Source organism: Pleuronectes platessa, chromosome 15 (genome assembly GCF_947347685.1).
Source record: "Pleuronectes platessa chromosome 15, fPlePla1.1, whole genome shotgun sequence".
In the NCBI taxonomy this organism is placed as follows: domain Eukaryota; kingdom Metazoa; phylum Chordata; class Actinopteri; order Pleuronectiformes; family Pleuronectidae; genus Pleuronectes; species Pleuronectes platessa.
Window position 1 is genome coordinate 16,689,352 of NC_070640.1, and position 22,533 is coordinate 16,711,884.

Consider the following 22,533-nt stretch of genomic DNA (forward strand, 5'->3'; position numbering starts at 1 on the left):
GATAATGTCTATGGATTGTAAAGTAAAACGCTGCAGGCCCTATGAACTTAAGAAATACATTTGCCACCAAGATGTGGGCTCCAGCTATAAACCATGAACCATCAACTTTAACCTGATCCTTTTTATCTCCTTTTAATGGTGTGTGGAATTGTGTAAAGGCTCTGGAATAAGGTAGAAGAAATAGCTTGAGACTGCCCGAGAGTGAGGAGGCACCAATGTACGACAGGAGGAGGGAACAGAGAGGAGAGAGGGCGGGCACGCGGTGGTGGTTGCTCTCTGCAGTACAGATCTGCTGAGAGCGCCTGAGCAGAGCTTCTCCACAGACCACAGCCGCAGGGCTCCCACTGCAGAGAACAAGAGGAAACGTACAGGCTGGGAGGAAGGAACTGATACCTCTCAAGACTACAAGACAGAAGAGGAGACAAAGAGCAGGGGAAGAAACGGTTGATCAGAAGAAAAACAACAGAGGAGGAGGAGAGAAAGAAGTGGACAAGGTTTTACTGCTTGTTTCTTGGACATTCAATAATTTATCGTCTGACTCATTTTGCCTTGTGGAACACAACTTTGCTTTTTTTTTGTTTGATTGACGTACAGGACGGTATTTTTCCTCCAACCTCTCCAACTATCTGACTCCTTTGGGCAGTTCAAGCAATACCTGCTTCTAAACTTCACAGATGTGCGTGTGATTTTGTGTCTTTGGGCGTGCGAGCATCCTATTCTGACTGAGTGACAGAAACGAGTGACTTCACAGGTGAATGTGGAGGTGAACTGTCTGTTTTTAATCTCCAGTTGAAACTTCACTTTGATCAACTATCCCAATTCTTTTTCACCTTCACCTTCATCATGACGTATGTCACAAAAACTACTGAGACCGACTCCTCTTCGCTTTAAGGATTGTGCTCCACACAATAGCAACTTTACATCCTGAAGGAGCATCTGCAAGTTCAACCCTTTATTTTGTTTTAAATACACTGGAGGAAGCATTTTTGTCTGTGGTGAAGCCCCTGCCCCATCTGCCCCATCTGCCCCATCGGCCCCTGCCTCTACCTCAGGATGGCTGGCTGTACCAGACGCTGCAGGCAGGGGGTGGTCAAGTTAATCCAGTCCCTGCGGAGATTGGTCTCAGGCACCCTCGTAAAAGGTACTGAGGCTTTTTACTCTGACACCCTTTCACTCAGATGTTCATATACACACTTCCCATCTTGTGATTTGATACTATATAGGGATGTGAGAGGACTACAGCTAACCTTAAATTAAGTATTAAGCTCTGCCGGTACAATCTACTGGTGTTGTCACACAGTGCAAAACTGCAGGTTATTGGTGCAGCCGAGTGGACAAGGTCAGGACTTAATTAAGAAAGTGTTGTAAAGTTTCCTTTGAGTTTATTTTACGTCGGCATGATTGCATCACTTCATTTCCTCAGATTTAGCTCATCTCCTGTTCTACCACATATCAACAGTGTTTTCCTGGATTCAGATCTTGTGACTGGGAAAGTCACTGAAGTTCAGCTTGACACAACTATTGGTGGGATACAGTGAATTGCAATGCTGGGAACAGCCAGTAGAAGATGGGTTAACTGTGGCCCAGACTCATAATGGGTCAGGGTTGTGGTTATTAGGATTGCTGACTGTGCAGGCCAGGGTCAGGAACAACTCTCACATTGATCGGTTCTGAGAGGGCCAAACTGTGCCAAGAAAATACTTCCCGTCATCACCACCGACACGTAGGTTGGGTCCGTGGATTCCTGCTGTTGATGCCAAACTCCTTACAGGTTCACAAGGATTGTCGACTTGGATTTGGGCTGAGAGAAAATGACTGCACATGCTTTTAAAAATTGTGAGTCAGTCTCCGTTTTTTAAACCATCAAAGAAGTAATTAAAATGAAAGTTATTGGAAAATAAGCCCTTGAACTAATATCAGTGTGATAAAAACAACCTGAAATGACAAGAACCGAAATTGTATTTGTAGTGACACTGCAGCCAAGAAAGTGGTGCTGACCAAAAACTGTAAACAGATGGACGGCACGGCAGCTCCCCAAATGTGAAGCCAAAGCATAAATTGGCCCCTGGTGGCAGGCTTGAGTATAGGTCATAAACCCCACCTCCTCCATGTTAGTGGATGGGGCATGGGCCAAAGTGAAATGTCACAGTAATTTTTCACAAAGCTGGTAATTTAAGGCCGCCCTTATCACACACTGATGTTTGTATAAGTGTTCATTTTTTCATTAAGTTTGGTTTTAATAAGTTATTTGATGATTAGCATACTAGTTAAATCATCAAGGAGTCACGATTGGTCAAGCAAGAGCACGGGCGGGGCCTCGTTGCTGCATCTTCATCCCCTGATCATTCTGTCTCTAAATGAGAAAGTCTCCATATACAGTCTGTTACAAACAAACTCACCTCTAACGCTTCAACCTCTTAGTTTGTGTGTGTGTTTGTATTGGTGTTTGTGTGTGTGTGGTGGGGGGGGGGGGGGGTAAAAGTTCATTTATGCAGTAAGTCATGTACTGTCCCATTTAAGATCTGGATGATAAGGTCATGTCCGCATCATCTGTATGAACCTCTTAAACATCATTTGTGACACACTCTCAGCCTCTCTTCAGGACAATGTTTGTGTTAAAGGCCTGAAGCCCGACTTTTTCCTCTTGACCTCTTCACCCTGTGGTTGAAAGTCTCTTTTCACCTGAGCAGCAAAAGAATAACTGCTGAGTCAGAGTGCGGCTGAGTGTCAGTCTCGACTGATAAAACACTGCAGAAAGCCCATCATGTCTTAAAATGTGAAAATGTACACACCCACACACACACACACACACACACACACACACACACACACTGTTCCAAAACACATAGTTGCTTACTTTCCATCTAGAAACATTTGGATCCTGTCACTATATAGCTGCAATCATTCAAAAGGCAGTCATATCCACTGACAGGAACTGATTTCTTACAGGGCCCAGCAGCCTAAGCACAGAGGCGGGCAAACCACCTTCAACAGAGAAAACAGCCAGGAAAACACATACAACCAGGGCTGTCATATTGTTTATTCAAAGGCAGTTAGGTAAGGTGGGCAGGGAGGTGGCAGGTCCTGTTCCATTGGTGGATGAGGGGGGCGTGAACGGAACTGGCAGGCAGGTGAGGCGACGGAAAGCAGGCCGGCAAAACGCTACAGGCTTAAAAGACATTACATTACACCACAGAAGTTAACTGAGAACTTAAATACACCATTCAAGAGGTCTACTCTAATGAGGTGAGCAGATGATCTGGCGAAGAGTGGATGAAAGGTGCAGGGTTTAAATACACTGCAGGGTAGCCTGTAGATGAGAAGCAGGTGCACAGCATGGAGGAGGAGGAGGAGGTGGAGGTGGAGAAGCTTAACCAGGTAATGAGGAGGCAGGACTAGAGACCGATCAGCTACGAGGCTGCAACCATGGCCGTAACATTATTTCCAGTGTAGCAAGCGATTTTGAAAGGGAAAGCTGAACCTGTTTTATTTTTAATGATCCTATTCACGCATTGCCTAGTTTCTGTCAAAAACATGAAACATGAATGCAACTGACAGTAGCAGCAATATCACCGCTTCACAGCCAAAGTCTTCCCCGTTTCATCTTCATACTGATGAAAGGAGCAGACTCTCGGACAATTGACACCTTGTTATGACTGTTAAAATCTATGGAACCTATAGGACACTTCTGGTAGTTGTCCAGTATTAATATTATATTGCATCATGCATTTTTCATCTGTTATTTCAAAGAATAAAAACAACAGAAAGGAAAGTGCGGTGAAAGCGAAGTGAGAGTGAAACTACAGTAGACACTCTGAACAGGAGAAGTTGTCTACTGTGCTATTCTGAAAGTAATGCTGCCTACTCATGGCTGCACGGGTTGACAATCTAGGTCATGCAACGCATCTGTAATGTCTAAAAACTGAGGGACTGTGCACCCGCCATCCTTTTACATTACAGATTATAATCTTTCTTGACTTTCTGCAAGGTGACTCGTTTTAAATAATTTGGGCTTTTTACCAAAGTAAAATTCCTTTAGAAGGAGAAAGAGGGAAACTGCTCTTCACCGTGACCTCCGCCTCTCTGGCGTTATTTGTGGACGGCTGCAGTTTTGTCCTCTGTGTTCTCAGAGGATGAGCAGTTTGTGAAATGAAGTGTGAATTTTATTGAACGTCTGGTCTCTTCACCCCCTAAATGTTTTTTTGTGCTTTGCTGATCACAGTTCATGGGCCTGACCTGTTTTTACTTCAGGATAAGATGGATTTTGCAGCACAGTGGCCATATCTTTATTTAACACTATAATTAAATTTCACTGAGTTATTGTCCTCTTGTCAAAATACCAAAATAGAAGCAGTGTAAAATGGGGCCTATTGACATTCTTTAAAGGTTTACAATTCATAAGGTGAAAAGAAATGTGTGTAGTTTTATAACAAAGCAAAAGTACACAGTGTATTGTACAGTTTGTGTTTCAAAGTGGGAAATGTAGTATTGTAGCTTCCTGTTGTAATGTATTTCTGATATATCTCCGATTACCTTGCTCAAGCTTTTATTTTTATTTCATTTAAAATGGATTGACACACAAACAGGAAAGCTTACAATACATTAAATATTAAAGTCCAAAAAGGCCTCAAGAAGCAACCTGAAAAAATATAAATTAACATAAACATAAATTAAAAATATTATATAGATACGCATAAGATATAATATATTTATTTTAAGGCTTTTGTGTTTTATTGTGTCATAATCTACTGATGGCAGTCTAATTGTTTCCATAAATGCAAAGAAACCCATTAAAGAACTAGAATTCCATCTTAAAAGTAAACTAATATGACAATTAGATGCATAACGTGAGGATATGAAGGCTCAAATAATAATTTCTGTTCCCCGTGAATATAAGAAGTTTGAGTTAAACAACAGCTTATTAGAAAATCTATATTTACATTGATGTTTTGTTAAACCAATGTTCAGGCCTGCTGATTAATGATGAATGACCCTGAGTCTAATGTAAAACAAAACATGCCAAAAGTTACAAACCCAGATTCTATGATGTTCGATAATAAGTTCACATGCTGAAAGATCTGGGAGTCACTGTGTATAATGAAATCTTGCAAGTTTTTGTTTGTTTATGTTGGATCATATAGATTGAGCCCTTAACCTGTGTTATAAGTACATTTTAACTATGTTCTTAATCAGATAAAAAACAAAAACTATGCTTGATTTATGTGATAAACAATCCATTTAATTGCAGTGGTCTTGTAAAGCAATATGCACCATGGACACTATTATGTAATCGTTGGGCACATTAAAGACAGATTCAAACTAGGGCTCTCAGTAGAGCAGAGTGTACCTCTGAAAGTCCCCTGAAATACTGCACCGAGCTTTACACACTCATAGATATCAGTCACCTAAATGTGCAGGGTTATTTTCTGCTGATTTGTGAATCATTCTTGGAGAAATTGGTGAAAACATCATACAACAAAAATCCCAATCTTGCAGATTTTCATAGTTTTTGCATAATCTTGCCGACAAACAAATCAACAAACCAACGGAGAGGGGTGAAAACCTCACCTCCTTCGCTGAGGTAACAACAGAATAGAAAAGAGTTGATTTCACACTGTACGAGTAGAGTGTGAGACGTGGCCTTTGTTCTCTCAGTGTGCAGTGGTTGCATTCCTGATAAAAAACCTTTCTTTGCACCATTTAATCCTAATTGTGTCTCCGAGCATCATCTCTGCACATTGCAGCAGCTATTGTATATGCATGGAAGAAGACGTGACGATATGCACATACATGCATACTGAGTTTTGCACACGCGAGCTATGTCAGGTAAGCCCCTCATCTCCAGCACCGATGTATCTGCAGTAGTTTGGTTTGTCGTGCACACTTGCCTGCACACACTTACAGTACATGCATATACATGAAGCGTGAAACTATGCGTGTTAACCTTTAAAAGGCTATTCTTACAAACTCTGAAACATGCACTGCATATGCATGTCCTATTAGTCATTATTCTGTCCTTTACACTTCTGTTTCACATTGTTGCTTTGAAAAAAAGAGAAGTATGTTAGTGGAGAGAGATTCGTTATGATCTGTAAGAATATAACAAACTGAGATATAATGAGAAACCATTTTTGTGGGGTTGTCTATGTTAAACGAGACGGATCCCAGTTCAAATCCCAGCTTGGCCGTGGTCGTTCTGTGTGAAGTTTGCATGTTTTCTCCGGACGCTCCGGCTTCCTCCCACAGTCAAACACATGCAGATTGTGGCCTGGTTGAATGGAGACTCTAAACTGTATGTTGGTGTAATGTGAGAGTGAATTATTGTTTTTCCTGTCATACACTGGCGACCTGTTCAGGGTGTGTACCAACTCTCCCCAAATGTCAGCTGACATAGGCTCCTGGTACTCCCGCCCCTTAAAGGATAGTAGAGTAATAGTAGATAAAGGAGGGAGGGATGGAGGGATTGATGGAGGGACGGAGGGACGATAGGACAAATTGAAAAAAAGTGTTTCCGGATTAAATTTCTTCTCTGCATTTGGATATTTTTCTTCTGTGCTTTGATTGTTTTTGTCAGAATGAGTTAGCGCGTAGCGTTAACGTAGTGTTGACCAATGAAATGATCTTGCCCCTAGAAAGAAAAAAAGTAAAAGCTCTATGAAACGTCGCTTTTAGAGGCTAATCCTACTAAACGTTAGCAAGCTTTAGGTACATTACCACACTGTGTAAGTGCATGGATTTTATCTTCTCCACATGAGCTGTCGCAATAGCGTTGGGTTTTTAGAAAAATGCTAGAATCTGGTCAAGCGTTTAACCAGGGCTTGGCGATATGCAAAGAATTGTACGACTTTTCAAATATCCATCAGTATTGATATATACAACGGTATAAATCAAAAGCTATTTTGGTCATTTCTGCTCCACTCTGTAAAAAATAATTTTGTCAGTCTGTAAGCAGCCACAGTATCTCCACACTACCAAACTCCTCAGACCCTTCTTCTCAACGATGACCTCTTCTTGGGCTGTGTCCGTTGGGTTGTCTTCTTCGTTACGCTGTCGCTCAAGTTTTCGTTAACATTACCTGTCATTTTATGTTTTATCTCGCTCCTGACGTGCTGGTGTGCACGGCTGCTGTAGCCCAAACATTAGCATGTATTCTGCTGCTGGGTGCTGCTCCTACACTCTGTGCTGTGTCCGTCAACCTTACCTGCCGTGGCTGTAACTCTATTTCAGCCACATGATTGGTTCGGGGCGGCGCTATTCTCATTATCATTGTATGTACGTGGCGTCTGTCCAAAAATGGATGGAATTAATTATTTCAACGTTGTATCGATCATGTCGAGGAAAGGTTATTTCGCGATAACTATCTTCATCATTTTGTCGCCCAGCCCTATGTTTAAATTAAAAATTGGAATTCGTGACCTTACCTTAATGTTGGTTTGAAACCAAAAGTTATTTTGCTCAATGCACCATCTTTCCTGTCGACTCATCGGAAACAGCAGGAGCGAAAGGTGAAGGCAGGAACCCACTCATCCGGACTCCTGCTGTACCTGTCTCTCGCTGTTACAAGTCACATGTGTCCTCTAAGTGCATAACCTTGCAGCAGGAGTCACAGCGTCCCACGCTGCAGCGGCAGGGTCACAACTCAACTCCTGCAGTACCACCATAAAAGTAATGTTCTGACCAAAACTAAGGCAGAATTTGTCCCATGCGCTACGCTGCATTTGTGAACCCAACTCGCTCCTTTCATTCTCTCTCCCCCCCCCCACCCTTCTTTCTTTCTGCAGCTGTAAAAGCAGCACAAGGAGCTGAAAGTATGTGTCCCTGCTTTTAATTTTTTACATCGCCTCTCTACATTCTTTTACGTAACCGCCTCCTTCTAGATTTATTTTTACCTCTTGCCTCCTGTCTCTCCCGGGGTTTTATTCCACACAGTAATTCATTCCAGCCTCATTGTTTTACTGGTCTGACACAGAATCCCCTGTTGATACGGTACAGGTGAGGCTATTTGATGCAGTGGACAATGTGTTGACAGCTGAGTTGTGTGGCACTGAACTAAAGATTCTGCCCAGATCTCCATGTTGTTGCACTTTGTTAATTTTTTCCCCATGATGTATTTAGTCCAGAGAAAATTGTGCCCTAAAGGCTCGAGCAGCTGGTTTATTAGTAAGACTATACTCTGCTGCCACCTGCTGTCCAAAGACTCGCACTACAAGCTAATGATAAAGCAGTGAGAGCTGGATAAGTGCTCTGCAGCTTTGTCTGCACAGTGTTTCCTCAGCGTGCTTACTCAGAACTTGCTACCTTTTCCCTCTGTGCTCTGGGCGGCTTAGGAGAAGCAGGAGGGGGGGGTGGTCCACAAACCAAAAGGTCGGTGGTTCGATCCCCTTCTCCTCTATTCTGCATTGTCTTGTTAAAAGCTTTCAGTGGTCGATAAGACTGAAGAGCAAAGTGCTATATAAATACTGTGCATTTATAATTTACCATTTAAATATAATCACACGAGTCACTGGTATATTTTTTTCTCTGAGAATATGTGTTTTTTGTAACACGTATGTGCAAACGTTTGTAGACAGTGTGGGGAGATAACTGCACTTTTTTTTATTGAATATTGAATATTGAATATTTTATATTTTAATGTAACATATTAGGTTATTTTTTATTAAAAAAACCTAATAAAATTTGAGATTTATTTTAAACTATCCTATTCACATTACCCACTACTGATAGAAATGTATTTGTGATGACACATATTTAAAAATGTCCAAATATTATATTATTTTGTCCAACCAAAAATGTCCAAAATAATAACAATAGAAAACAAGGAAAAGTAGCCCAAGATGGTGACTTATTTATTTATTTTATCTGTGAATTTTCTTTAGTTATCTATTTGTGATGGTGGTGCAGTGGTTTGCACTGTCACCTCAGAAACAGAAGTTCTGAGTTTGAACCCTGGGCCCTGCATTTTCGTCCCACAGTCCAAAGTCAAGCAGATTTCATTATTTGCACATTCAAGGTCACATTTATTGCTGAGCTGCAATGACCCAAATGCAAACAATACCAGGAAGTGCAGAAAATCCAAGAATGTTAAACTCTGGTAAGAAAATAGGTCTTCTGACGAAGGAGAGAGAGACTAAATACTCAGTTGGAGATAAGGAGGCACAGGTGAAACACACACTAGAAGGGAGGCAGGAAACCAGACAAAAACAGAAAAACACACAAGGCAATGTAAGACAGGAACAAATATAATCAAAAATCAAACAACTGAAAAACAATCTTCAAGACTATCAAAAAAGAAATTAGTCCCTCCCCAAAAAAAGTTAATCAAAGGTCTAAAAAAGTCTTATACTGGAACATAATCTAGGCGTTTTGTTGCTCGTAGCTGTCAGTGTGAATTGTTGTATATCAGACTTGTGATACGCTGGTAAATAGTTCTAATATGGAGTGTGCAGATGATAGAGAAATGTCAAGGTGAAGAAGAGAGTTGTGGTGACCTAATGAATCTAATGGAAACTCTTATATAGACCAAGAAACAATGCTCAGCCCTGGAAGAGCCAGCTCCTGTCAGAGAGGAAGGAGAGATCATTTTACTTTATTTCAAATTATAAACCTTTACTTCTAATTGAAAGAATGGTTGATGTTCTCTGAAGGAAGTGCTCAAACGTTTTACTGAAGTAAATAAAAAATGTATTGAGATACAAGTGCAACATTAGCTTTTCTACTCGAGTAGAAGTAACTACTTGCTTGTGAATATATTTTTAGAATAAAAACTACTTGCTGAGCGTAGCCTATTCCCTAATGTCTAGTACATCATCATGGCTGAGTCTCTTCCGAAGGGGTTTCCTCAGTGATGCTGTTGCAGTGGGGTCTTATTTAGCAAAATGCAAAAAATATATACAACAAATTTATGTGAAACGTAAAGTAATGATGTACAAAAATATAGTGTCACAGAGTAGTACAGATATTTGCTGTTATATGTGGAATAAATTCTATGCTCCTTCTCTACGCCTGGCTGTTTGGAGAAAAACTATCTACCAAAGTAAAGAAAAGATACAAGAAAAATCTACTTTAGTATAGAAACCAAATAAATGTACTACATTCCATCACAGATTTCTTCACCTCTACCGGAATAATGAAATGAATGAAAGATGATCAAAGATGCAGGAGAGTGAGAGGATGTAAGAAATCCTGATGTCAGTGAATAAGAAAGTCATGCAGCACGTCTGACACACTTTTCACTTGTCTGATGGGAGCTGGCGTGTGAAGCTCAAGCACTTGGGACAAGAAGAGGGATTATCAAGTCAGACTCCAGCTCGGTGTCCTTGATGCATGTCACAGTACAGACTGATACGGTGCAGTAAGGCAGTTCCAGATGGTACACATCTGTCACATCTGGGATTACATGGGGTTTCTTCTTTAATCCTGTGTGTGTTTGTGAATGTGTGTCTATTTTTGTCATAGGGAGACAAATTTCAGATTAAATACCAATTAATTGGGGATGGCTTATGCTTTTTGGGACAAAAGTTATGTCCCCGGTGAAAGTTAGGATTAGGGCTATAGGGTGTGGGTCAGACTTTTCATGTTGAATGGAAGAGGATGTAATGCAAAAACTTGGATAAACTGTGGGGAGATTGTTTGAATTGAACTAAAGTGTAATTAATATTTTGTTGAAAAATTTAGGGAGAATACCTAAATGAGATGCATGTGGGTTAAAGGATCTGAGGTGGTGAAAGCCTATTTAAAAAATATATATATTTGATTCATGTGAATGTATTAGAATGGGGGGAAATTGATCCAAAAAGAAAAAGTGGTATGTGAAACTGGACACAAATACTTTGTGTCTTTATTAGAATGATCCATTATTATTAAATTATTAAATTACGTTTGATCAATCGGTGCAAAACAAGTTCTTACCTCAACTCCACGTTTGCAGCAACAGGACGACTTTATCCCTAACCTTGATCATGAACAATTCATGCCAAACCCTAACCTGACCACGTAACCTTAACCTCAGAAATGATGTTTTGCCTCATTAGGATCAGGCTTTGGTCCCCATGAGGTCCACTGGTCCTGACCTCATCTGTGTTTATGCTGGAAAAGACTTAACAAACAGGACATTACATTGATTTCATAAAGACTAACTAACCTTAATCATTCTGGCCTAACCATTTAACCTTAAAATAACCCTAAACCTTAACTTAACCTGAAACTAAAACTTACTTAAGCTAAACCGGTCTTTACCTCGAAATATAAGGATTCACATTATGAGGACTTATTCTCTCCCTATTCAAACAGCATTCATTAGACCAGGCTTAACTATGAGGTAATAAATATTCAACTTTTGAATGACTACAGAGTTCAAGCTCTTAAACCCATGATCTAACAACTCTTATGTCTGATATACTGTTATGCCACTTTACTCCTTTTACATGGCTGCTCTTGTAACGGCTCATGCTAAGGGATGAACGCAATTTTTAAGAAACAAGAACGCTGAAACAGCATTTTGGTTTTTCTAAAAGGCAGCGCATAAATGTTTTAAACCAAGAGAGGAGCCGTCACTTACACACATATAGACGGAGCGATGCAGAGAGAGCATTTACATTTCTGGTCTGCAGCCGGTGAATACTTATAAAGACATTCCCATCTTCTTTGTGTTCCACTCCATGCACCTCACACAGACCATAGCGGTTACTTTTATAGGAGCATCCCAGACACATTTTATCATCAGCTTCTGTTTACAGCTGTGAGTAATATTGTTTAAGCAGAAAACAACACTCATAAACACTTACCTCTTTTTCCAAACAGCCCTGTCTGATTCTTACTACCGAGCACTTGCAGGCTAATAAACATTAGTCGCGCCCACAGCTTTCCTTCCCCCAATCCACACAGTCGTACCATGAATATTCATTGACACATAATGTTCTTGTTTGTACCACAGTAATTCTCCATTGACCACATTAAGAGAGATGCTAGTAAAGATCGAGCACACACACACACACAGACAAGTGGGCAGCCTATACAAATATCTACATGCTCATTATGGTACAGATCATGCTTGACAAGGCAGAGGACGTATTTGAAATGGTAACGGACTATAGGACCCGTTATCACATTGTGCCGGGTGTGTGTACTTGTGTTAGTGGAAATGAAAAGACGAGTCATGATTAGGAGCAGGAAATAAGGATGAAAGACTGAATTGTGGAGCTCTGAGATGTGTCAGCTTTAAATGAATGTCCTTCATCTGATACCATTCACCTGTCACTGTTGTTATTACTGAATTAGTTACGAGCACTCCCCCATAACACGAGGGCACGAGCAGGAAGGGAGCTGGAAAGAGGGGGGGAAGGCTGACAGATGAGTAGAGTGAGGCACAGAAGAGAGGGAGTGGCGCAGAAAGGCAGGAGCAGCTCGTGTGTTTGGAGAGAGCAATCAGAAACCAAGAGAATCGGCTCAACGACGAGAAGCGTCCTCCAGTGAAAGATCTGAAGCCAGTGAGGAGATACAACCGGGGCAAAGCCCCTTTAAGATACAGAGCGGCGGAGGCAGAAGAAGACAGGACGACGACAGGAAAACTAAATCCTGAAAAAACAGCGGACTGTTACTCTCTGGGTTGTTTGACCAGGGCTGGTTTCCACGGTGACAACATGGGTGCAGTGGTGGGCACTCTGACCATGCAAACCAAGCAGAGGACAACGTCCAGAGGTACGTCGACACTGGTCACAGAGAGATGGAGAGAGGACAAAAGAGCCACAGAAAGACTAAACTGAGAGAAAAAGAAAGAAAGAAAACAGTCTCAACATAATAATTAAGATCAATTGATGTGTGTTTGTTTTTGTCTTTTTCTGTGTTGTTTATATGCACATTAAAAAACAACATTTACATGGATGTAACCAGTTGATACCAAACTGAATGTAAATGTAAAGTGCTGTAACCAACCGCATCAATGCAACATTCTATATCTTAGGTATAAAAAAAAAAGCTAATTTTTTTACTAGGAAAAAATATTTCCTCAAGGGAAGAGGCAGCAGGATTGTGATGAAGAGATCCAAGTCGTCCACTGACACTGAGCTGTGAGGTAGAGCGTGTGCTGTGGTCACGATGGAGAAATGACAGTGCCACGGAGTTGGATGTCCTTGAGAACCAAAGCAAAATCACTGACCCTGACTCTATCATTATGGTTGTGTGTGTGTGTGTGTGTGTGTGTTTGTGTGTGTGTCTTGTTTGCATGCGTGGGTGCCTGTTGGACGTGATAGGCGAGTGAGCGAGCGAATGCGAAACGGGAGGCGAACGGAGGGGTCCAGGCGAGAGCGTGCAAATTAACAGGCAGCTCACATATCATACCTCCCTGGCCTTATGCTTGAGGAGCCTGTTGTCATGGAGACTGGGTTGTAGGTGGGGGGGGGGGGGGGAGAGACATGATAGGAGAGTGTGAACAATACTCAGCCAGGATGAATGATGAATTTATAGCAGCGTGAGATAGAGATAAAATAGATGAGGCAGAAAACACAGCGATTAGTCTCTGACACCGTTGCAAGGGGGGGGGGGGGGCGATGCTTTGTGTTTGTTTTTACTCATCCTTGCTCTGATAAGAGTGTCTCGAAAAGCTATTGAGGAAAAAAAGGTATGCACAGGGGTCAACTTGTTTCTTTTTTTATCTCCATTAATGTTTGTGTTACGGTGCCAAGCGAGGAGAGGTATATGGCAAGATTCCCAGGAGGAAAAATGAGTATGGCAGCGCAGGAGAGTGGTTAGAAGGGTAGATCAAAGCCTGATACAAGTAACAACGTGTCTGTAAGATATAAAATAGTATACTGCAAACCCTTATGTGAAGAAAAAAGCCTTAATTCTCTTCTAAATGAAAAGATTTCTATCTGGATTCAGCGTATATGTCACCAGGTAAAGACTGCGGCTTCAGAATCAAAACACAAGTTTGAATGTCACAGAATAAAGTCCCTGCCATGAGCTCAACTGGTGTTGTTTCATTAAATGAAAGAAGGAAAATCATCTGTTTCATTTGCAGCTACAATTTATGTAGAGAAGAATATTGTCAGATATAGAAGGAGTAGTTTGACTTTTTGGGTAAATAAATTTATTCAAGTTAGCTTGGATTAGGACCAGAAATAAGTGGAAACCGCCCGGATTTGTCCATATCTCTCAAAATCGATTTAGTGACTGTCAGGGAATCTGTGACTTACATCTTTTGATGCCTTTAATATGCAGGAATATGTTTCTTATGTGTTTGGTGTTTTGGGTTGGAAGTTGCGATCATGTCTCTGGTAAACCTTGAGAGTTTGGGGGCGGCCTGACATGATTTATGGTGACCTACACTGCTTTCTGCTCACTCCCATTTCCTATAAACACTGAAATGCATCTATTGTACTTCAGGGTTTTGGGTTTTACTGCTCGCTGTACTGCTCTTCACAGCCAACAGAGCTATGTAGTAAATCAAGTGAATTAAACGTATTCACCACTGAGCACTTATTAGACATTCAGCCATCTTTCATTAAACATCAAGATTTGTCTTCATCAGGACGAGACTAGCGCCATGTGCACAATGTTTTCTTGTGTGAACACCAATTTGTAATATTTGGCCATATAAGTAAATACAATTTGACATAGGAAGGTCCATGAATTTATTGGATCAAACAAAGATAATATTATTAGGGTTAGTGGTTAGTTATCAATTACTGAGCTTTAATCATGCTTGAAGGTGGATCTTCTTTCCTTAAGACAGAGTCAGACCAGCTGTTCCTCCGTTTGCAGTATATCTTCTCAGCTAAGCAAGGAAGGTGTCACTTCACCATGCAGTGAGTGTAAGGTCAATCTTAATTAACTCTCAACAAGAAAGCAGATGAGAGCCCAGTACTTCAAGGTGAGGTAGCAAATACATCTTTGACTGCATGGACACCAATATTCGACTATTGACCCTATTCTGAATAAGACATTATTTTGATCAGGGTCTTTACATAAGCTGCTTATAGAATATTCCATTCATATACCTGTTTACGTGTTACAGAGCATAGTGCGACTATGACCCCCATCATTGTGTCTACTATTTCATTACGTCCGTCTACATTCCACACGTTTTAAACCACCAGCCTGAAATAGTTTAATGTATGATGCTATCCCTTTTTATTTTTCAATCTTTGTAACGCTAAGGACATGTGTCATCAAGCAGTTGGTAGCTTCAGTATGTTGATTTGGCAAAATGCAGTTTAATCTCCAACAGGATGTTATAATACAATTTAGACTTATACATGTATACAGAAAATGCAGTCAACATGGAAATGTCTTATTCAGTCTTATCAGGTTATTTTTTAATGCTGAATTTTGCACCAACAAAGTTGTGTTCATGCAAGTTGGTGTCCACTACCACCCATTTTATTAACTTCCCTTATGTCTGTATTGTTCTGAAAACCAACATGTCGATAACAGTCGAAAAACACCTTGTCTCTGGCGTAGCTTGGGGCGGGCCTTCGCGGCCGCACACCAGATGAGCGCGCTGAATCCAATCTGTTCCAGGAGCAGTTGGGCCTGCGGCGCTGGTGTTTTGTTGTCGACAGAGCCGTAACAGAGCTGTGGAGAAGCAGCACCTGACACACTCCTCTCATTATCTCCTTCATGTCATGGCGGGACACTTCCCTTCTGGCTCGTGTTGATGAGTGTTTGTGTGCAGAGCAGCTGTTGCACCATTTACGTCAGGGCTCCTGCCTTCAACACTGGATCTGTATCATCCCTTAGTTTTAATCAGAATTGACTGGTGGGATCCAAAGCTTGTTGCCATTAGGGTTTCAATTAAATCACGGATTCAAATACACTTCTCGTTTGCATGTTTTTCCATTAATCCCACATGATTTCCTATTTTCTCCAGACATATTGCAATATATTTCTGTCATGTGTTGTCTCCTCTCTTTTTTCTTCACACTCTGTCACCTCCATATCTCACTCCTCCTCTGATCAACACCTCTGGCTCTTTCTTTTCCTCACCTCCATTTGATTTCATCTGTTTCCGATCACACTGCTGCGTTTGGAGGAAAGCAAAGTTTTCCGGGCACAAAGAATACAGAGCACTTTTGTTTTTGTTTTTTGCAGTCATGTGATGATGTTTTTATTCCCAGGGCCAAAAATAAATGTAGATATAGTGTTTGACACCTTTTTTTCCCCTCCTCATCGAGTTCACCTAATTCACTTAGCACTGCTCTCATTTATCCTGTCTATCCATTTCCATGACAACAACCGTCAAGGAGCTTGCACCAGGAGCTCAGAGGAAGATGGAGGACGGATTGAGAGAAAGCAATTGACGTATGATCAGATGATTAATGTCAGTAAGCACTGTATTGAAAAACAACATATCTCTATATCTGTTGGGATATAATAATATTCTCATTAAAATGGCTGTGTGGGTATTAACATACATTTGGAGATATTAATTATGTCATTATTTCTAAATAAGCATAAAGCTGTAGCTTCAGAGAGAAGAAACATTGTTGAGCTATCACGAGATATACATCCCACAGAGAGACGTTTGTGGAATTAGTTTTATAGAGAGTATGTGTCTACATTCAAGTTTTTTTATATATGTAGAATATATCTATAATTATTCTAATTATGGCAAATTATCTCTAAATAATGGTAAAGCTATAGAGAAGCTTTAGAAGGAGCAAAGCTGTGCTTGTGATACTTGAGACCAATGTGCATGAATTGAATCTTGAACAATCACAGTAATTATTCCCCCACAAGGAAACAAATGAATCTAATTGCATCCTACTGTACAGAAATGATCGTTGCATTAGGTTCCGGCTGCATCAGGCTTCTGGGAACTGCTAAAGAGCGGATGATGGATCCCAAGTTCAGATTAAGATTGTCTCTGGCAGGTGATGCATGATTCAGGAGACAGTTTCAGTGTCAAGGATTAATCCTGACACCTGAATGAGTCATCGCCTACATCCAACTGGCAGGAGTATTACATTATATTTAATCTGCAGCTTTTCTTTTCTTTTTTTACTTTTTAAGGTTGACTGAGCCGCGGCCATGCGGACACAACTGGCCTTGCATGCATGTGAACATCTGTCAAGTCGTCGATGCGTCGCTGGTCAGCTGCGACAGTGGATTTAATGGGGTTTTGATTTATTATAAGAATTCGTCCAAGGATAAATCATAGTATATAGTTTGGATTTAAAAGCGACCACAGACCAAGTGTAAATCTGAAGCTCGGCCTCACCAATATAAGAGTTGACACTTTCATTTCATTTCTTCATCATCTGTGGCCTCTGTGAGGACAACTAAGTGTTTTCCAGCTAGGGTCATGTGGCTGTTTCCTCTCCGACATTTGCTCATGTTTGTGTACTCAGTCGTGTTTGTGTGCGTGTGTGTGTGTGTGTCTGTGTGGACTGTGTGCACGCAGCCGGATGTCAGTGATTTTAGTGCTGCCCCGCGGCTGGAGACAGTCACAGAGACGAAACCTTGCCCACAGCCCAACCATGACTCTTCACATCATTAACCATCATCTGTCTCCACAGCGCCCGACACTTAGCACTGTGTTGCCATTAATAAAGTCCCTCAACTCCTAAGGGGGGGATCTATTTGTCGAGCACACGCATACTCCTCTCGATTCCACTTTTGTCTCCCTATCTACCTTTTTGGCCGCTTCACTCGCCTGTGTTTCCGCGGCCTAATCAATTTCTTGATACATGTTTCCTGCCGGTCTAATTTTTTTTTGCTTTTGTTGAGTTTTTTCACTTTCCTGCATATTACAGTTTTTAAAGGTTGGGAAGAGCACAAGTTTAACAACGATTAAAGATGTCGTGACGTGTTTCTAAGTTATAAATATCTCCTGCTATTTCTATTTCGCCCTCTCGCTCCCCTGTAGATAGCATCGATGATGAGCTGGAGATGACGATGGTGTCTCACAGACCAGAGGGTCTCGAGCAACTGGAGGCCCAGACCAACTTCTCCAAACAGGAGCTGCAGATCCTATATCGTGGATTCAAGAATGTAATCACACACTCTCGGATTTGATAAGGAGATTACGCTTGAGATTACACACGAAAGAAAAAATTATACCTCGTGGTGTTAAATGTAAAGTCTGGTGATAACAAAGGTCACAGATATTCGTCATCTATGTCTGTACATCATTTGAATCCATCTAATATGTCAATCTAAACCAAGACAAACTATCCACAAAGTATTATTCACCTCATATGACTGAAAATTCAGACAAAACATGTCTTACCTTAAACTGGAATGTAGTACTTCAAGTTACAAGACTAACTGCCAACACAAGATTAAATACTGAAGTAAGAGATAATGAGACAAAGGTGTGACACATAAGGCTGCAGGCATAGGAAGCAGGACACAAGTGAAAGACCAGAGGAGAATTACAAAGTGCAACGAACGAGCCAACAAACCAGGAATGAGAAGAAAGTATCTTTACTTGGTAGAAAACTACCAAGACGCAAATCCAAAAAAACGAACTCAAGGAAAACAAAGTAAAAGTCCTTGAACACAAAAAGCTATGTCGGCCGACGAAGGTGCCCCTGCCTAGACTGTCCCATTTTGAAAAGCTCCAACGGGGGTGGCTCCTTCCTGGCCCGGCATATCCTCGGATTCGTTGCATGTCAGTGACGAATAGTTTTTCAAAAATGAAAAGAGTGCAAGGACAATTAAAACTTTCTCGGTGTGTCTAATGTCTGCTCAGTTGCTAAGAAACAGTGATAAGGGCAGGACATTTCAGTTTGGCCTTCGCGGTCCATCCCTCCCACAACTGAAGGATGCAGCCCCTGCATTGAGACACAGCCGAATAGTCCAACTAAATATCCAATGTACGAATAAAAAAACATGCTATGAATGAACACAATAACTTTTTATCTTTTGCAGCAGCTAAAAAAGATTAATTTGTGTCAGAGTAACATTCAAATATAATGCGATAAACAAAAGGTGGTAGTCCAGTGCTGGCTAAAGGGTCCAGTCACTTGGACTAAATAATTGTGGTATAGTAACAAACAGTAAAAAGTATAACAGTCACTGAATAATGTTTTAATCTTCTCCTCCACAGGAATGTCCGAGCGGAATGGTGAATGAGGAGACGTTCAAACACATTTATGCACAGTTCTTCCCTCATGGAGGTAAAGTCCGATGCTCTTGATCTGTCTTTGCTCTCTGAAGCTTTTTGAGAGCAGAAACCATCACACCCTTATGTTTCTTGTGGCTTTCAGACGCAAGCATGTATGCACATTATCTCTTCAACGCATTCGACACCACAAACAATGGCTCCATTAAATTTAAGGTAAGAAAAATGTGTTACCGTACCGTATGTTTTGAGAAGCTGGTTCCATTCCGTCTCACTGTTCTTTTTCTGTCGCTGCCAGGACTTTGTAATGGGCTTGTCTACACTGCTGCGGGGGACTCTGAGGGAGAAGCTGGAGTGGACGTTTCACCTGTATGACATTAACAATGATGGATACATAAACAGAGAGGTGAGACCGCGTTGTCACAGCGAATACAGAGTTTAGTCTCTGTGTCCCGCCGTTATGTCAACCATTCTTCTTTTCTTTCAGGAGATGACTGAGATTGTGAGGGCCATTTATAACATGATGGGAAAGTACACCTACCCTGCACTAAAAGGGGATGTCCCACAGCAGCACGTGGACGCCTTCTTTCAGGTTCAAAATGAAGTTAATCTTTGAAATGTCATATATTTGTGAACAGTGACAGGTTATTGTCTATCATCACACTCTAGTACCTTCTGTTATGAACCTGTCTGCCTTTTTTGAGACACTTTGCCTGGTTCTTAGATAAAGCTTATGAAGTTTTATGTCATTATTAGTCCGTAGTGTTTTGTTTCTGTGGCAAATTGACACACTGCCACAACAGCAGAATTACAACTCGTTGAATTAACATTTTGGAGAAGATTCACGTTTTGTTCTGTCACATTTTTTTTCCAGAAAATGGACAAAAACAAAGATGGAGTGTTGACTTTAGAGGAGTTCGTTATAGCCTGTCAGGAGGTACGTATTGTCCTTCATCTGTGATTCCCTTAATTTCCTATGTAACATGGAAAAGTTATTTAACCATGTGCTGCCAACTTTAAAGAGTCAATATTAAGTTACACTGAGGACTGTTCCCAGTAGTAGTAATTTTTTATGTAAAAAAAACATTGCATCTAATAGACGTTCATTCTTGATCTTTGAGAAAAAGTATATGCGACAAAATATTCTACTAAACTCAAACATTCACTTACCAGCTTTTGGAGCTGTCGAGCTCATCTCATTGTCTTCATTAGGTGAATTGATCACACAGTATTTCCACTCATTTCAAACTGGAATTTAATGCACATTTACATCATAAGAACATTATGTACATGTTAAAGAATTTGGAATATGTTTCAAATGTATATAATTATACAGTTCAAAAAAAACATTTAACTCACACACAATCAGGAACTAGTATTCGGCCCTTACTTTTATTACATTATATATTTATTGAAATAATGTCCTCGTAATTACTGTTATTATATTACTATTGTCTATTTCTACTTGTATTACTGCCTTACTCTATATACCTTACTGTATAGATAATGTTCAATATGTATAACTGGTGGGACAACACATCTTGCATGTTGCATCTTGAATGTTGAATATATCATGTTCACATGTGCAAGTTTAAACGAATATCAAATGACGTGAGAAATCAACGAAAATGGACTTAAACATTAAAACATTAACACCTCCTCCAGACACAGTCCTGTTCAACGGGAAAAGAGAAATGACTGATTTTGTTGAACATATATCTGCTGTCCTCGTGCAGTATTGCAGTGTCAAAAGAGCAGTATGAGTCAATTCCATCATTCTGTCACGATGACTCGTCTTCACTCTCTGCAGGATGAGACCATGATGAGATCCATGCAGCTGTTTGAGAACGTGATGTAGGCCTGAGACGATGGGAGACGCAGACGTGGCCAACGAAAAGGGGCTCGGTGTGGGTGCATGTGTGTGGATGCATATGTGCAATGCATCCGGTCCCTCCTCCTCTCCCCGCATCTCATCCAGCTGTCGTCTGGATACACACAGCCGGGGTAAAACCTTGCACACACGTGAATAAAGGGACTGGACTTGAATGCTTTTAAAAAGGGGGCTTTCCTATGGAGTTCCACCACACAATACAATACAGAGTGGCTGAGAGGCCTCGGACATAAACACATCACTCTTCTCGATTCCGTCTGGAAGATTGAAAATTGACCTGTTGCAGATGCATTACGAGGCTGCTCCCGACCAGCAAAAAGCTATTTGTTCAACCAGCAGAACTATTTGTTTCCTTTTTTCTTGTGGCCAAAAAATAAATGCATGCTTTTGCAAGAGCTTTTGATTTATCTTCAAATCTTTAGCCCTGAGGACTTTAGCCACGAGTGATATGGCATATTTCCTAATGTCATGTATTGGTTCCACCGCTGCAGTGACCTACCCTGTACTGTTTGTTTTGGCCTGGCTTTTGCTTTCTTGCTGAGTCAAATCAATGCTTGTTGTTACTAGTCTGTCTAATGCTTTCGGTAGAAAATAGTACGATTTCGAAAGCAGCACATTTCGTTGGGTCTTATTTGGTGTGTGAGTGTGTCTGTCCATCTCTGTTTGATCTAAGGTTTTAGTGAAAAAGAAGGAAAGAAGAAGTGGATCCATTCTTTTATATTTTCACCTGCTCTTTTGCTTCTTGTGAAGAACTCGATGTGTTGTCTAATAAAAGGTATTGCTGAAAAGTGTATAAACATTCGATGACAATGTGCAATTCTAAGATGTTAAATAATAGTGAAGAATCTTAAATCAGAAAAACCAATGACTTAGTTTTGCACTTGGAGACGGAAACAGGGATGTGAATAACATTTGTATATCATACCGATCTCTCGATGGTGGTCGCTGGAATGGAAACAAGCTTTGAGAAAAGTCGTGAGAAAGTTGCAAGGAAACACGAGTTATAGTCAGCTTTGGAATGTGATATTTGGAAGACGCTGAGGACGGCTCCATCTGTACATGTGAACAGGTTGTGCTGCTACCTCCCATCCGAACCGAATCTGTGATGTCACGCTGATGTATACAGGCGCTTGCAGCTCCATGCAGATGGTTTGCTGTGAGTCACGGTGCATCTGAAAGCACGACTGTGATAGAAAACTCACAAGGCTATAGTAGTTTAAGCTTTGAAATATGAATTGCTGTTCTTTTCGCCATCGGTGGAGCAGCTCAGAGTTGTTATATCTCACAATCTAAATGATGCTAAGCCATAAGATAATAAATATGTAAATTCTCAAACTGAGTTCTCTCCTTTATGCAAACGTGTATGCTTGTGTGTCCATTGGTCTATGGCCGTGTGTATTTATTCTGTGAGCTCTTAAGAAACTAGCTTTTCTGACCCTACAACATATAAAGTGATGATAATCATCATAGGAAAAAACAAATAAAAAAGTGGAGAAACATGAATGCTGATACTTCTGTAGAGGGATTACTTTTACCAGTATAAATGGTTTGATAGATATGAAAATTATGTGAATTATTG

General features: G+C 40.7%; 1 protein-coding gene across 2 annotated transcripts; it reads left to right on the forward strand.

Moving 5' to 3' along the window:
• The first annotated feature begins 302 nt into the window (after nucleotides 1-302).
• On the forward strand, nucleotides 303-22,256 carry kcnip1b (Kv channel interacting protein 1 b). Of its 2 annotated transcripts, none has more exons than XM_053441407.1 (8): nucleotides 303-1,141; nucleotides 17,864-17,988; nucleotides 19,049-19,118; nucleotides 19,209-19,279; nucleotides 19,362-19,469; nucleotides 19,551-19,655; nucleotides 19,938-20,000; nucleotides 20,874-22,256. In XM_053441407.1, the coding sequence occupies exons 1-8, from the start codon at nucleotides 1,054-1,056 to the stop codon at nucleotides 20,919-20,921; spliced, it is 678 nt and encodes a 225-aa protein (XP_053297382.1). In that variant the 5' UTR covers nucleotides 303-1,053; the 3' UTR covers nucleotides 20,922-22,256. The 2 variants fall into 2 exon arrangements, with proteins under 2 accessions (XP_053297382.1, XP_053297383.1); XM_053441408.1 differs by lacking the exon at nucleotides 303-1,141 and adding an exon at nucleotides 12,364-12,696.
• Nucleotides 22,257-22,533: the final 277 nt, after the last annotated feature.